Source organism: Hyperoodon ampullatus (assembly GCF_949752795.1).
Source record: "Hyperoodon ampullatus genome assembly, chromosome: 7".
NCBI classification, from domain to species: Eukaryota; Metazoa; Chordata; class Mammalia; order Artiodactyla; family Ziphiidae; genus Hyperoodon; species Hyperoodon ampullatus.
In genome coordinates, this window is record NC_136920.1 from 94956235 (window position 1) to 94972525 (window position 16291).

At 56.6% G+C, this 16291-nt stretch overlaps 2 protein-coding genes across 2 annotated transcripts; both read left to right on the forward strand.

Annotated features, from left to right (window-relative positions):
* Positions 1-8416: 8416 nt before the first annotated feature.
* MFRP (membrane frizzled-related protein) lies at positions 8417-13128 on the forward strand (the record flags this gene model as incomplete). Its single annotated transcript, XM_079708381.1, has 13 exons — positions 8417-8470; positions 8595-8697; positions 8812-8925; positions 9014-9175; positions 9309-9522; positions 9941-10071; positions 10199-10324; positions 10553-10629; positions 11000-11148; positions 11666-11796; positions 11942-12073; positions 12662-12789; positions 12904-13128. The coding sequence occupies 13 exons, from the start codon at positions 8417-8419 to the stop codon at positions 13126-13128; spliced, it is 1746 nt and encodes a 581-aa protein (XP_079564507.1).
* Positions 13129-14360: 1232 nt separating this feature from the next.
* On the forward strand, positions 14361-15856 carry C1QTNF5 (C1q and TNF related 5). Its single transcript, XM_079709297.1, has 2 exons — positions 14361-14589; positions 14922-15856. The coding sequence occupies exons 1-2, from the start codon at positions 14376-14378 to the stop codon at positions 15437-15439; spliced, it is 732 nt and encodes a 243-aa protein (XP_079565423.1). The 5' UTR covers positions 14361-14375; the 3' UTR covers positions 15440-15856.
* The last annotated feature ends 435 nt before the right edge of the window (positions 15857-16291 follow it).

Genomic DNA, 16291 nt, shown 5'->3' on the forward strand with positions numbered 1-16291 from the left:
CAGGGGGACAGATGAGGGGACGTCTTTGAAAAAAGCTGTTTTTGGTTTTTAAAAGCCCAGCTGTTTTTTTTAATTTACCGTAACTGAAGTTTTCAGACTGGAGATGCTCTCTTTCACACCTCTTCACAGCTGGGACGTTGTGCTGGTCATTTTTCTTTTTTTTCCTTAATTCTTCAAAATACAGCTTTTCTCGTGCCAGCCCCCAGTGGTGCTAGGTGGGAGTTGGCCAGGCCCCAAGCACAGCCACAGTAGACCTGGGCTCTGACAGGTTTTTTGTTTGTTTTTTTAACGTTTTGGATGGAATCTAGTTGCCTCCAAGAATTGTGCCTTATAGCATTTGGGGACCAGGGGGTAACTGCCCCTCCCTGAAATACCCTCAGCCTCTTCCCTTTTCCCCAGTGCCATGTTCAGAGCCGCCGGGGGGCCTCAGGGTCGTGCGTGCCCGTAGCCCCTGGCTTGTTTTGCATTGCAGTGAGGTGAAGAGAGCAGGTAAAAGGAGATTTCTTCTGATAGTGTTATCAAGTCCTTCCCACCGCTTCCTCTAACCCAGCCCCAGGCTACTCCCCAGCTGTTGGAAGGATAGCAGGAGCCCCTTACCCTCGAGCTTCTCTCACCTTTAATTTATTCCTCCTTAACTTGCTTTTCCTCTCCAACCTCCCTGCCCCACCCCCCCTTCTCAGAGCCTCCCGACGTAGGCCCTCTGGACCGAGTTTCTCAGGGATGCCCATGCCGCCCCCAGCTCCAGCTCCTCTTGGCATCAGTCTACAGTCCAACCTGGGAGCTGGAGCCTGGGTGTTTGGGGACATCTTGCCTCAGTTGTACGGTTCTTTCCCATGGGCTTGATTCTGCCCTAAGTAGTTGGGCAAAACTCTGTGCTGTCCCCTAGAAAAAAGCTGTTCCGCACCAAGGCACGGAGGTCTGTGCGTGGAGCTCTCTGCACACCCACACAGCTGGGCCCCACTTGTGCCCCTCGGAGCCCAGAACTTTCCAGTGTTCCCAGGAAGCATCAGAAAAAGACACCCTGAGTCTAACTGGCCTGACACCCTTCTCCAGGGAAGACCTGTGAACCTGAGCCAAAGGGCTGGTGTACACTTGTTTACTGTGTAAGCAAGAGTAGAAGAATGTGTGATGTACAGTGGAACCTTGTACAGAATAAACAATAGCTTTGAGAAGTAAGTTGGTAAGTGATGGAATCTTGATTTGGGACAGCTCTGAACCCAGGAAGCGCTCCTAGCCTATCAGTGGAGATATTTTACTGCTTCAATCAGATTGTAGATTCCAAGTTCTGGAAAAAGTTAACTACCCACTTTTTAGCTTAAACTTCTCAATTCTGTAAAAAAAAAAAAAAAAAAAAAAAAAAAAAACTGGACTAGTACACATTTTGAGCACTGTATTCCTTATCTGGATTCACTGATACATTAACATTTTGCCACATTTGTTTACATATACTTTATTCTTTGGGACAAAACATTTAGGGGCAAGGTGTCCTGTCACCACTTCTAAATACCTCAGTGTGCGTCTCCCACGTAGCCACAACCCTGGCTTCACACCTAAGGAAATCAGCATGTCTGAAAGACATCACTTTAAATGGACTGTCTGCTTTTCAACTGCTAGTATGGGCACTCTGGTGGTTCTCTGTTGACACACTTGGGTGCCTGTACAGACCTGTGACGAGCTAAGACAGGTCTCTCCAGCAGAGACTGAATACAGCAACGTTTGCTCTTAGAGCAGAGTGGCTATGCCTGGGTGTGGAGTCATCAAGGCTTGGTCCTCAGTAAATTAAATGAAAGATCTCAACTTGCCCCACTAATACCTGGAAACAGCAGCCTTTACATTAAAGGTGTTGTTCTCTAAAATGGTGTTTTCAAGACATCACCAGATTTAACTCCTTGAAGGGAGGGCCTCGTTGGGGTCCCCAGGGACTTGGCTCCTTGGGTTTTCTCTCAGAGTTGTTCAGATTTTCCATTTCTGCCACCAATCCCAGAACTTGGGAAACGTAAGTCACCACCAGTTGAGCTTAAAGTGTTTTATGGGGAATTTTCCTAACTGCCATCCGTGTTCCACACACTGAGAAATCAAGGCCTATCTCTCCTTCCCTTGCTTGTCACTCTCCCTCCCAGCGGCACCTGCTGTCACACTCACCTCCTGGGCTGAGACTGGAGGCGGCAATTTTGGGGGTGGGGGGTGGCATTTCCCAGAAAGGATTGAAAATAACAGTGACTCAAGCCTGAGGTTTCTCCCCGGCCTGCCCTGGAAGGGGCCCGACGCAAGAAAAATAATTTCCCCCAAACCACGAGTGAACAGGATCACCTTCAAGATGGAAACATTAGGCTTAGAGCAAAATGGATGGCTGAGCCCCAAATCAATGTAAGGTGCTGTACCTCTCCTGTGACTAGTTTTTCACTGGAGGTAGAAGCCACCTGTGTGCTTTTGTTGTCTTCCACTGGGGAACAGACAGACTATAGCTAACATCGAGGGCGGGGGCCCAGCCCCCTCCACCCTTGCTCCCAGCCCTCCTTTCTGTACTTAACTTGTGGTGCTTTCTCATCCCCATGGCAACAGGTCCTAGTGCTGCACAGATCCCCAAACACAACCTGTCCCTGTGTTTCCTTACCCATCAGCTTTGCCTCCTAGCAACTGGGATTTCTTCCCCCATTCTTTGCTGGCATCCCAACAGGCCTCTCCCTAGGGGTGGAGCTCTCCCTGCACCTGTTCTTGTGTGACCTTGAGCAAGAGTCTCCCTCCCTCTGGGCCTTAGCGTCTCATCTATGAATTAAGGAGATTGGACTAGAGGATCTCGAAGGTCTCAGCTCAAGTGTTATTCCAAGTCACTTTTTCCCTAAGTACAAGTCCTACGTTAGAGGACTTGCACACCTCTGGTTCCCTGATTCCACTTTAGAGAATTTATACGTTTTAAAGTGATCAGTGCTCAGAAAATGCATACTACTTTCCGTAGGGGTCACCTTCTCCACGTTCTTATCTTGCCAGTGAGGACAGGAGCTCTAAAGAAGCCTCGAGTCCACCAGCTCATCGGTGTCAGGGGCAGGACGGGACCCAGGGATCTTGACGCCCCACGCAGATCTCTTTCCATCTGAATACTCTTCCTTTTGGTCGAGTAATTGACAGCATTTTGCAGGACATTCTGCAGCAAATTTCCCAACCCCGTGTCTATTAGCGACTGAGCTGAACAGCAATGTAACTAGCGAACTCCCTGATTCTACACATTCACACACCCAAGGGCAAAACCAGCACGATCTGTCACATACCTGGGCCCACATATCTCTGAGGGTCCCGTCCTTCACTGTTCTAGGGGCACAAACACGCACCTGTGCAGGAGGCAGGAGACAGCGGAGTCCAAGCATTCTTAGTCCAAGCAAATTACTTAATCTCTCTGAGCCTCAGTTTTCGCCTCTGTAATCTGAGCATAACAAGAGCTACTCAGAGTTGTGAGTGTTCGGCACATAGTAGGTACTCAACGAATGTCTATTTCCCCCACCTCACCTCTATTTCCAGTACTGCACCATCAATGCTCCACTAAGATTCTCTTCGTTGGGTGATCCTCAGCAAATGCTGAGTTCCCCTGGCCTCTCAGGGTGCCTCTGACTTTTCAGGAATGCAAAGTACAGCATCGCCCAAACCACGCAGAGTTAGTGAGGCAGGGCCACTGGTTGGGCATTCCAGAGCCAAGGGCTGAGCTCTTCTGGTTTCCTGATACTCGGTGTGACCTGCCTCTTGGAGACGGCAGTGGGTTGGCTGGGTTGGAGCTGCAGTCATCCGGTCTCCTAGAAACTAAATATCCAGGAACCAGAGGGTGAGAGTCAAGGGTAGGGGTGGCAATGAACAAGGAGAGGAGAAAGTATTTGGCGGATCTGGGGAGGGTGGCAGGGAGTCAAGTCCTAATGCACATCTATAACGCTGGCCCTGGGAGCAGCAAAAGGAAAGTGTTCAGATCAGAGCACAGGCCTGGACAAAGACAGGTAGGGTGGGTACAGTGTGCCAGGGACAAGGAAGATGCTGGTCTGGCTGGAGTGGAGGGTTGGAGCTGGAGGGCCAGCAGGAGGGAGAGCTAATGAGCAGGAGTCTAGAAGGTGATAGCTAACCTCAAGTTGGCCTTGCCCCTCCTGGTTATAAAGGGGCCACAAAGGGCTTCCCTGGTGGCACAATGGTTAAGAACCCGCCTGCTAATGCAGGGGACACAGGTTCGATCCCTGGTCCAGGAAGATCCCACATGCCGCAGAGCAACTAAGCCCGTGCGCCACAACTACCGAGCCTGCGCTCTAGAGCCCACGAGCCACAACTACTGAAGCCCGTGCACCTACAGCCTGTGCTCTACAACAAGAGAAGCCACCACAATGAGAAGCCTGCGCACTGCAATAAAGATCTAGTGCAGCCAAAAATAAATAAATAAAACAAATAAATTTTAAAAAAAGAAGGGGGGAGCCACAGATAGCCAGCCAGGCCGAGTTGCAGGGATCCAAGCTTGCAGGAACAAAAGCAAAAGCCCAGTGGAGCTTCCAGGGGTCCAGAAATCACTTGAGCAAGAAAAGAGGTAACTTCCCTTTGCTTGTTAGTTTTATCCGTAGCCGTCAGCAGGAAAGTCCATGCAAACGTCCCCACGGCGGCAAGAAAAGGGAGGGCTGGAGACACAGTGTCCCTGCAGGCAGTGGGGGAGATGGGGAGACACCCGGAGAAGGAAGAGGCAAGAAGGCCAAGGCCCCGGGGCCTGCAAAGGAAGAAGAGGAAGCCCGAGAGGCAGCCAAGAATGAAGCAAGCAACCTGGAGTTCAATGGCCACAGGCCTGAAACCTCCCAGGGCTTCAGAGCCCAGGTGTCCTCTGCACACATAGCCTGCAGGAGTCCTTGCCCACAGTACCTCTCGCCCCCACTATTCTACATGGTTTATAGAAAGAACATGGAAAATGTAAAAGAAAGGAAAGAAAAAAAAAAGGGAGGGCTTCCCTGGTGGCACAGTGGTTAAGAATCCGCCTGCCAATGCAGGAGACATGGGTTCGAGCCCTGGTCCAGGAAGATCCCACATGCCGCGGAGCAACTAAGCCCGTGCGCCACAACTACTCAGCCTGTGCTCTAGAGCCTGTGAACCACAACTACTGAGCCCGTGTGCCACAACTACTGAAGCCCACACACCTAGAGCCCATGCTCCACAGCAAGAGAAGCCACCACAATGAGAAGCCCACGTACCGCAATGAAGAGTAGCCCCCACTCGTCACAACCAGAGAAAAGCCTGCATGCAACAACAAAGACCCAACACAGCCAAAAATAAAATGAAAGAAAGAAAGAAAGAAAGAAGGAAAGAAAGAAAGACCAAAAGCTGAGAATCAGGAATCCAACAGACCCAGCTCTGAAACCCAGCCTGGTAACTGGTGCCTCAGTTACATCTGGAAAATGGGAACAAACACACCTCCCTGACCTTGGCTCCCAGGGCTGTTATGAGGGTCAAATGAGCTGATGAGCTGAGGGGTGTCTGTTCTATTTCTCTCATTGTCCCTTTACTGGTGCCATTCTCCCACTCTGACCTGGCCCCTGGCCTGGCTGACCTTCTCCCCTAGGAACACATCCATGAAGCGCCCAGTCGCAAGGGCGCCTATGCCGGCAGAGCCAGGGGTGTCGTGGAGTTTGGCCATGGGCAACGGCAAAGCCAGAGAGAAGCTACCGGCCCTCCCACCCTCCCCCTTGCCTCCTTTCCACCACCTTCCCACAAACAGGGGCTGTTCTAAGACCCGGGTCTGACCAAGCCACTCCCTGCTTAAAATGGGTTACAACCCAGCCTCCTTAGGCCCACAGTGCGAAGTACCCCCTCCTTTCTGGAATCCCTACCCAACTCCCAAGTTCTACCTATTAAAATCTTTTTCAACTCTCTAACTTTAGACTAAATGCCCACCTCTTCCAAGAAGTCCCCCTGCCTGTTATAGCTATTAACATTTACCGTGTTAAAATCAGAATGGAAAGGAATTAAAATATTTTCTTATTAATTTTTTTTTTTTTTTAATTCGGCCACACCATGCGGCATGTGGAATCTTAGTTCCCCGACCAGGGATTGAACCCACAACCCCTGCATTGGGAGCACAGAATCTTAACCACTGAACCACCAGGGAAGTCCCTTTTCTTATTAATTTTTAAGTAAATTTTAAAATAACAGCAAATCTTTTACATGCTAATATAAATAAAATTTAAAAAAAAATTTTTTTTAGGCCGTCTCATGGCTTGGCTTGCAAGATCTTAGTTCCCCGACCAGGGATCGAACCAGTGCTCTCTGCAGTGGAAGCGTGGAGTCTTAACCACTGGACCACCAGGGAAGTCCCATTTTTTTTTTAAACTACATTTTCCAAAACAGAAAGAACTTGGTAAGAAGGATAACTTTGTTTTACATTTTTGCAAATCTCATTAACGGCTGGCTGGATTCTCACCTCCTTCACGTCATGCAGCTTCTGGAAACCACGCTGTTCACTCAAGAGCAAGGAAAGAAAGGGAGAAGGACAAATAACACCGACGTGTTATTATAGAAAGACTTTTGACCTCTCAAACCCTCTAAAAGCAGTTCACATCTTAGGACCAAGGAAAGGCTTGTCCCCTAGACAAAAGCAGCCCCGGGCCCTCTAGGGGGTGAAAGGAGAGGAGCTGGGTGTTGAGGGGGATCTCCTGAGTGTGAAGAGAGCTGCCTCGGGGGATCGCAGAATCTGTCTCCTTTGTTTCTTCTCTCCCCACTGGGTTCTTCACTTAGTTCCCCTCTGTCACCAGCCTGCCTTAGGCCGGTGTAGAGTGAAAGACGTGTGGGGCTTCCCTGGTGGCGCAGTGGTTAAGAATCCGCCTGCCAATGCAGAGGACATGGGTTCGAGCCCTGGTCCGGGAAGATCCCACATGCCGCGGAACAACTAAGCCCGTGCACCACAACTACTGAGCCTGCGCTCTAGAGCCCGTGAGTCACAACTACTGAGCCCACGTGCCACAACTACTGAAGTCTGCGCACCTAGAGCCCGTGCTCCGCAACAAGAGAAGCCACTGCAATAAGAAGCCCGCACACCGCAACGAAGAGAAGCCCCCGCTCACTGCAACTAGAGAAAGCCCACGCGCAGCAACAAAGCCCCAACGCAGCCAAAAATAAATTAAAAAAAAAAAAAAAAAAAAAAAAAAAAGACGTGTGTCAGAGAAAACGTGCGCTTTGCATTTACCCGGCCCTGGGTTCAACTCTCTTCTCTGTATCTTGGGGAAGCTGATGTGACCTTGGGGAAGTTACTTAACCTCTTGGAGCCTCAGGCCATCATTTGTAAAATGGTTATGCTACCTCACAGAGTGATTCAAGGAGAGAAACTGCGCGTAGGACCTCTGGCCCAGGGCCTAATACGTAACAGACATTCTACAAACAGTAGCCAGAAATATTATGCTGCCTCCCCACCTCCTGCCCTGCCCGACTCAGCACTCAGCATGAGCACGGCTAACACAAAACAGATTAACAAGCCCTTTCCCTTCTCCCTGAGGACAGCTGCGCCAGGCTGGGATTTTCCAAGAGAACTTCGCTCATGGAGAGAGAGTCACGGAGTGATGTAGTTTGCAGAGGGCAGGTTTTCTATCCTGCAACAGCAGATGGCACCACCTGCCGGATTCCACAGCCCATCTGAAGGGCCAGCCCTGACCAACCCGTCCAAGGCCTTGGGCACCTTCACCTCCTCCACTGCCCTTTCTCCTATGGGCTGAGGCAGCCAACCCCTCAAGCTCCCCGACTCACATCAGCACAGACACAAGCAGCCCAGAAAGACTTATCTCCTTGTCCCGGGCACCCAGGTGCTTTAGGGGGACTTCCAAAGACCCGGCTTGGCTAATGCCTCGGTCGCCCTGATGGCCAGGAGCGGTGGGCTGCTGGTCTTGAGGACTCACAGGCCTTGAAGTTGCCAAACCGTCACACCCGGCTTCGAAGTCTCCCTCGTGCCTGCAAAACTGTCCCGCTGTCTCCCTTCCTTCCCAGCACCCCTCAGACACTCACCCAGCACCTCAGTGAGGTTAGGAAAGGGGGTGACCAGCTCCCTGGTCACACCCCCGACAGAGCACCGAGCTTCCTCCACGGCGTGTTCTCAGCCTGCGCCTTTAAGGACTGCTGTTCTGTGCCAGGGTCTCGACCTCGGCATCCTCAGCTGAGTTGGATTAAGGGACCATTTCATGCCGCTGCGAATTCCTTCTGGCTGCTGGCCCTTCCCCCACGCAGAGACAGAATAGCCAGTAGCCAGAACCAGCCTGGAACCACTCTGCCCAGGCCGGCGGGAGAGCTGGTCCAGCCTGGCAGTCCTCGTCCTCAGGGAGCACAGCAGAGGCTGCCCCTTTGAGAGGGGGCCTGGGGGAAGGGAGCGGGCCCCCTCGGGTCTTGGGCTGTCGCAGGGACTCGAGAAAGCCATGCAGAGCCCAGAGCCATGAAGGACTGCTCAGACATCATCCTCTGCGTGGAGGCGACAGAGCTGAGCAAGGTAAGGGTCATACAGGACCACTCCCGCAAGACCCAGATGCCCACCTAGGGCTGGCAGTGCCCAGTGAACACACCTGCCAGGCAGTGTTGCCGCCGGCCCTCAGCCCTCAAGTCTCTCCCTTCAGACTGAATTCTGCAATCCTGCTTTTGAGCCTGAATCAGGGCCACCTTGCCCCCTACCCAGCCTCCAGGAGGACGCCAGCTGCAGCACCCGAGCTCCCTGGCATGGTAACCATCTCGGGGGGTGAGCTGGGGGTAGGACAGAAAGGCCCAGCGGCTAAGGGTTGTGTGAGAGACGCCCAAGGGAAAGGGCTCTCAAAATTCCACCCCGCCTGCCCGCAGGTCGGCGTCCCCGAGGTCTGCAGCCTGACTGCCACTTCTCCTGGCTGTGTGTCCTCCTGCTGGCCAGCCTGCTGCTGCTGCTGCTCGGGCTGCTGGTGGCCATCATCCTGGCCCGTAAGTTCCCAAGGCCTCCATGAGTCTCCCATGCCCTGCAAGAGGTCCAGCACCTCTGAATCCCACTCCCCCGTCTTCCCGCCTCCAGACTTGCAGGCTACACCTGCGTCCGGGGCCTCCCATCATCCACTGCCTTCCCAAGGCCTCACCACCATTGGCTCCACCCCCACTCCCATCCCCACCACCTCTCAGGCAACTGGGGCCCCTAAAGGGCAGCCGGAGGCAGGCATGAGCCCCGCACCCCAGTCGAGTGAGTACTACGGGGCAGATCTTCCTGGAGAAGGGCCCAAGGCGGCGGGGGGGAGGGGAGGACGGGAAGAGGCATCTTATAAAAACAAGTCTCTCTCCTTTTGACCTCTGAACTCTAACCTCCGTCCCTGCAGCCTGTGGGGGCCTCCTTCCTGGCCCAAGGGGCTTCTTCAGCAGCCCCGACTACCCAGACCCTTACCCTCCCAACGCCCACTGCGTGTGGCATATCCAAGTGGCCACAGACCATGCAATACAGCTCAAGATCGAAGCTCTCAGCGTGGAGAGCGTGGCCTCCTGTCTTTTGGATCGCTTGGAAATCTCCCCCGAGCCTGAAGGCCCCCTCCTCAGGTGGGTCCCTCTGCCCGCAGGAGACACCACCCCCCTCCTGAACCACTGTCTGGAGGGCAGAACCAGGGAACTGCAGGGGGACATTCTTGACTGGGAGGAAACGGAGAGGCTTGGCCTCTGGGCCCAGCTCTGCCGCCATCTTGCTATATGACCTTGGGAAGGTCACTTCCCCTCTCTGACCTTGGTTTCCAAATCTGGAAATTGGAGCTCCCACATATCTTTCCCATGGATAAATGCCTCAAGAATGGACGTGCAGGAGCCAGGGAGGTCAGAGCTCTGCTGGAAATGAAGGGAACCTTTTGGACACATCGTCCCCAGGACGGGGCTTGAGGGAAGAGGACCGCAGGGCCCAGGCAGGCTCCACTCTGGCTGGCCCTGAGCTCTGAGCCTCCGTCACCCCCAATCTGGCTTCTTGCAGAGTGTGTGGGAGGGTGCCTCCCCCCACACTCAACACCAATGCCAGCCACCTCCGCGTGGCCTTCGTCTCTGACAGCAGCGTGGAAGGATCTGGCTTCCATGCCTGGTACCAGGCCGTGGCTCCCGGTCATGGTGAGTGTTTTCCCGCCAGGTCCCCAGCTACCTGTCAACTGTCCGCTTCCCCCCTCTCCAGCCACTCCCAGCTCTGCAAAAGGGGTAGAGATTCTAGGGGGTTCTGAATCCAGATGCCCGCCCCCAGGAAGCTGTGCCCACGATGAGTTCCCCTGCGACCAGCTCATCTGCCTGCTACCTGACTCGGTGTGCGACGGCTTTGCCAGTTGCGCTGATGGCAGTGATGAGGCCAACTGCAGCGCCAAGTTCTCGGGTATGGGCCCGGCCAGCCTCAGGGCGGGTACTGTCCCCTGGCATCTGATCCAGGTTCAGGCTGGCCTCCCCAGGCCTGGCCCAGCTCCAAACCTGCCTGGTCATTCTTCTGGCCCAGAACTTGTCTCCCCACGGGCCCAGCCAAAACTCTTCTCTGCCATCCCTGCTGGCCCTACCGGGCAAAGGCACAGACCCTGGCAAACTCATGAGCCCCTCCTCCTCTCTACAGGGTGTGGGGGGAATCTGACTGGGCTCCAGGGCACCTTCTCTGCTCCCAGCTACCTGCAGCAGTACCCTCACCAACAGGTAAGCCAGCGCTCCATAGGGAGGGTGGTGCAGCCCACGTGGGCACACCTGAGCATCCGGGTTATTGCGATTGAGAACAGCATGGCAGATACTGCCTTGTACTTGGGAAGGTCAGAGACCACGCAGGCAGGAAGGGAACATTATTAAGTGCTTACTAGGTGTCCATGTTCCCGTGCTGGGTAAGCTTATCTCTGAGACCAGAGAAGTTAAAGGCCCTTCCGCCACAGATGATGAGAGCAGTGTGGGCAGAGCCCACCCGCTCCCTACCCCGCCTGCAGCAGGGGGAAGCCCATCTGGAGCTCAAGCCTGGAGGCCCCGATTGGGACAGAAGAAGGAATCCATAAATTACTTCACCTGTGCCCTCCCCCAGCTTTGCACCTGGCACATCTCGGTGCCCACTGGACATGGCATCGAACTGCTGTTCCACAACTTCAGCCTGGAAGCTCAGGACGAGTGCAAGTTTGACTACGTGGAAGTGTATGAGACCCGCAACTCAGGGGCCCTCAGCCTCCTGGGCAGGTACCGGCAGAGCCAGCGGGAGGGGCTGAGGATAAACCCCATCCTCCAGAGTCCGAGGTCAAGGCTTCCTACAAACCGGCCCACGCACGCACTAGCTTCATTGTCTTCTCCTGCGCCAAGCTGGAGGTCTCCGCACTGTCGCCCTGAAAAAGACTTGTCCTTCCTCACCTTCGTACCTGTCCCTCTCACTTTCGCTCCTTACATCACCTCCTCCAGGAGGCTCTCCCCATCCCAGCTCTCCCACCTGCCCGGTCTATTTATAGCTTCCCCCAGAACCCTCACTGATTTTCCCCAGGTCGAAGGGGCTCAAGCTCAAGCAGTTTGTTTCGTTTGTTTAGTCCTTTGTCTCCTGAACATGTGTGTCTTCCTCACCAGTCCCATGAGTCAGTGACTATGCCTCCCATCCCCTCTGGCATCGCCCAGAGCACCCAGCTCCCTGCTGCGTCTGCGGGGGGCCCCGTGCACACTCCATCAGCCGGGGGGACCGCGTGCCAGGACTGCTGTCTGCTTTGGGCAGGTTCTGTGGAGCAGAACCGCCCCCGCGCCTCATCTCCTCGCACCACCAGCTGGCTGTGCTCTTTAGGACAGGCCATGGCATCAGCATCGGGGGCTTCTCGGCCACCTACCGGGCCCTCAATGCCACAGAGAGTAGGTGGCCCTGGGCGAGTGGGTGTGGGCAGTGGAGGCGCCTCCAGGAGAACAGGGAAGGGCTCTGGACCCTGGTCAGGGCACTGTGAAGGCAGTGGGGGTACAGGAATGTCCCAGGGCGCTGCCATGCCCCCTGTGCCTGCAGACCCCTGTGGGCCCGGAGAGTTCTCCTGCCAGGATGGAGGGTGTAAGAATCTCCAGTGGATGTGTGGCATGTGGAGAGACTGCACAGAGAGCAGCGATGACAACTGCAGCATCCCCTTGCTCCCACCCCCAGGTGAGGAGCCTGCCCCAGGGCACCACAAGCGGGGCTGGCAGGCCTGAGCGGGCTGGGTGCCCATCCCTAGAAACCCACTGGCACGCGTCATAACAGCCATCCCTATCTTCCCTGATGGGGTGAGGGGCCCACTAGCCTGACTCTGGACCACTCCACCAAATGCTGGAGGGGTTCTCCCCCCAGGAGTGGCAAGGGTATTTAGTGTCACCCCCGAGGGAAATGGGAATCTGGGGGTTGATGCTTCAAGAGCCCATCCAGCCTTGTCACACTGGGAGGCCCTCTCCAGGGCCCACCTCGGAGATGGGGGGAGAGCGGGGGAGCTCCTTCCAGATGCCCTGGTCCTGCCAATGTTGGTGCCTCTAGCTCCCTGAGATCATAGCGGTGCCTGCATGATGCCCAGGGCTGGCGAATGATGCTTGGAGTAGGCTCTCAAGGAAAACAGGAATCCTCGACATGGATAAAGCATCTCTCTGTGTTATCTCCTTTGACTCTCCCCATCTGACCCATAGGGAGCGCTTAGGTGACTTGTCCCGGCTCACACAGCCAGTGAGTATTCCCCAGAGTGACCCTCCCCTCCCACCCCTGCAGAGCTGGCCTGTGAGCCTGTCCAGGTGGAGATGTGCACCGGTCTGAGCTACAACACCACGGCCTTCCCTAACATCTGGGTGGGCATGGCCACCCAGGAGGAGGTGGTGGAGGTCCTCAGAGGTTACAAGGTGCTCCAGGGAGAGATAAGGAGGAACCCCCAGGGAGAGATAAGGAGGAACCCCCAGGGAGGGGAGGGAACTGGGGGAGCAGGGTGCCTGAGGGCTGGTCTCCTCCTTCCACAGAGCCTGACAAGCCTGCCCTGCTACCAGAATTTCCGGAGGCTCCTTTGTGGGCTACTTGTGCCCCACTGCACCCCGCTAGGCAGTGTCCTTCCCCCTTGCCGCTCTGTCTGCCAGGAGGCAGAGCGCCAGTGCCAGTCTGGCCTGGCACTACTGGGCACCCCCTGGCCCTTTAACTGCAACAGGCTGCCTGAGGCAGCTGGCTTGGAGGCTTGTGCCCAGCCCTGACCCTGAGGCGGGCCCCTGCCCTCTGCTGCCCATCCTCCTTTCCTATCAGGGTGAGCAGGCAGGGGAGCAAAGGAAGGGGGCCAGCACGGGACTCTGCCCGTCCCCTCTGGGTCCTCCCAGGGAGGGGAAGAGGAGTCTCAGCGGGGCTAACGGGACCCTCCCACCCTGCCAGATCCTTCCCTATCCTTTTATTTGCCCCAGCTGCTGCAAACAGCTGGCCTGACTCCACACTGTACCAGTGATAATCTAGATTGCTTCCCACCCAAGCCTCTGACCCCAATTTCCTACCTTCTACCTTCCTCATCTCCACCTGCTTTTTCAGGCTCTCTACCACCCGCTTTCTGACTTTTTCACTTATTCAAAACAAAAATGTATCCAGTGCCTAGTCATGTGGCAGGCCCTATTCTGAGCCCTGGGGATCCAGTTGTCTACTGCTTCTAGAACCCTCCACCCTCGGTTCTCAGCTTCTGTTTCTCCTGGACTAGAGTGTTGTCTTTGATCTCCGTCGTGGCACCATCTCTCCTTCCACCTCCTTGGAGCTGTAGATGCCCCGAGCGTCTGTTTCTCATGGCTCTGCCTCTCTGCGCCCGCCTCAAATCTCTCCCTCCTTTCTCCACCAAACTTTGGCCGGCCGCCGGGCGACACCACGAGTTATTTCCCTGCTATTTCCCGGCCCGGGCTCTTGGCCCCCGAACAACTGGTTTCCTCTTGGAGTCTGGGAGGAGCAGAGCAGAGCCGGCAAGGAACGAACCGGGACCAGGGGGACGCCGAGGGCAGGGGGCGCCTGGCTAGAGAGAAGCGCAGGGAAGGAAGGTAGCAAGGAGGGGTCAACTGGAAGGTCCGGAGTAGCGAGATCCCCGAAGGAGCCCACAGAGAGAGCGAGAAGCCCCGGGAGCCGGGAGGGGGGTGAGTCTGGTCGCGAGGGGGGGGGGGGCGGGGAAATGGGGATGGGGGAGGGGACTGTGGGAAAGACTGGGCGCCGGCCGGGGGTAGTGGTGGTGGGAGGGCTGGCCTCTCCTTCCCCCTGCTTGGTGCTCTCGGGGTTCTTGGGTCTAGGGGCGCCCCCTTCTTCGTCCCCTCGAGGCCACTCAGCCTCACTCAGGGACATGGCAGTGGGGTGGGGACCGAGCCGGCTGCGCCGGGGCGGGGACCGAGGCAGGTCCCAGGATTCTGGGTCCCGACTCCTGTCCTGCCCAGCCCACAGACGACCAGAGGCCCGCGGCGTCCGGGCTCCGCGTGCCAGCGCCATGAGGCCGCTCCTCGCTCTGCTGCTCCTGGGCTTGGCGGCCGGCTCGCCCCCGCTGGACGACAACAAGATCCCCAGCCTGTGCCCGGGGCACCCCGGACTTCCCGGCACGCCGGGCCACCATGGCAGCCAGGGTCTGCCCGGCCGCGACGGCCGCGACGGCCGCGATGGCGCGCCCGGGGCTCCAGGAGAGAAAGGCGAGGGCGGGAGGCCGGGTAAGAAGCGCCTCCGCTGGGAGGCGGGTAAGAGTGCGGCCCCGCTCCTGCTCCCGGGGGCCCGGGGCTCGGGGTTGCCGCTAGGGGGCGCCGCTCCTGTCCCCGTCCGACCCGGCCGGAGCCGGGAAAGGAGAAAGGGGCTCAGCTGCGGGAGCCAAAACCCCTGGGACCCTCAGATCTGCCCCAAGCCCTGCAGGAAGGGTGGAGGGGGTCCTGGGGCGCAGGGCGGCCCCGGCCGGGAAGGGGAGGTTGGGAGGCTGAGGGAGGATGCTGGAGGCCCGCGGCGGGCGCGCCCTAACTGCTCCGCTTTCCCCCCACCCCCACCCCCGCAGGCCTCCCGGGGCCGCGTGGGGAGCCCGGGCCACGAGGAGAAGCAGGCCCCGTGGGGGCGGCCGGGCCAGCAGGCGAGTGCTCGGTGCCTCCGCGCTCCGCCTTCAGCGCCAAGCGCTCAGAGAGCCGGGTGCCCCCGCCGTCGGACGCGCCCCTACCCTTCGACCGCGTGCTGGTGAATGAGCAGGGACATTACGACGCCGTCACCGGCAAGTTCACCTGCCACGTGCCCGGAGTCTACTACTTCGCCGTCCACGCCACCGTCTACCGGGCTAGCCTGCAGTTCGATCTGGTCAAGAATGGAGAGTCCATCGCCTCTTTCTTCCAGTTCTTCGGGGGGTGGCCCAAGCCAGCCTCGCTCTCCGGGGGCGCCATGGTGAGGCTGGAGCCCAAAGACCAGGTGTGGGTACAGGTGGGCGTGGGTGATTATATTGGCATCTACGCCAGCATCAAGACAGACAGCACCTTCTCTGGATTTCTAGTGTATTCTGACTGGCACAACTCCCCTGTCTTCGCTTGATGCCCACTGGAAAGTGAGCGCATGCTGTCTCACTCGAAGGGCAGGAGGGGGTGACACTGACAGCCACATCATCCAGGAGGGCTGGTCCCCCTGGAATGTTGTGAATGACCGCGGAGGTGGGGTGGGGGCCTCTCTGTTCTGCTGCCGGCCGGGGATGGGGACAGAGGCTGAGATCAGGGCTGGCAGCACAGGGCAGTGGCTGGATTTCTGCCCTAGACCAAAGGAGTGCCGGCAGGCAGCGTGCTGGCGGTGTGCTGGCAGGTGTGAGTCCCCGCAGTTGCTCTGGCCCAGGACCCCAAGGTGGGGTGCTCCCTTCCTGGTCCTCTGCTTCTCTGGGTCCTCCCTCATCCCTCCTGCTCCTGGGCCCTTTTCTCAGAGATCATTCAATAAATCTTAAAACAACAACAACAACAAAAACCCTCTTACTGGCTTCAGCCTTTCTTCTTTACTGGTGGGGATGCCCTGATTCTGAGAATGGGGAGAAGGAGGATGGTGGGTGGGGAGGGTGCTCAGGCAGAAGGGAGGGCTCTTGGGCTGGAAGCAGACCCAGGTGAAGGAGAGGCCGCTCCACAGACCTGCTGCGTAAGCGGTGGAGGTTGTGAACGGGAGCCCCCGCTGAGGAGGGTGTCCTGTTGTCAGACTTTAGCCACCCAGAAGGAGGAGCCCTTTTTCTAACTCAAAGATGTCATATGAACTGGGTGGAACTTCACCACACACATCCCTGCCCGGACCAACAGAAAGCAAGCCAGGATTTTCATTCATGGCTGCTCTGGCTACTTGCCTGGTCCCTAGATGACTGGAAAGCTACTTCTCTGTCCCCCATGCCAGGGGAGTGGAGTGTCCCTGGGTGTC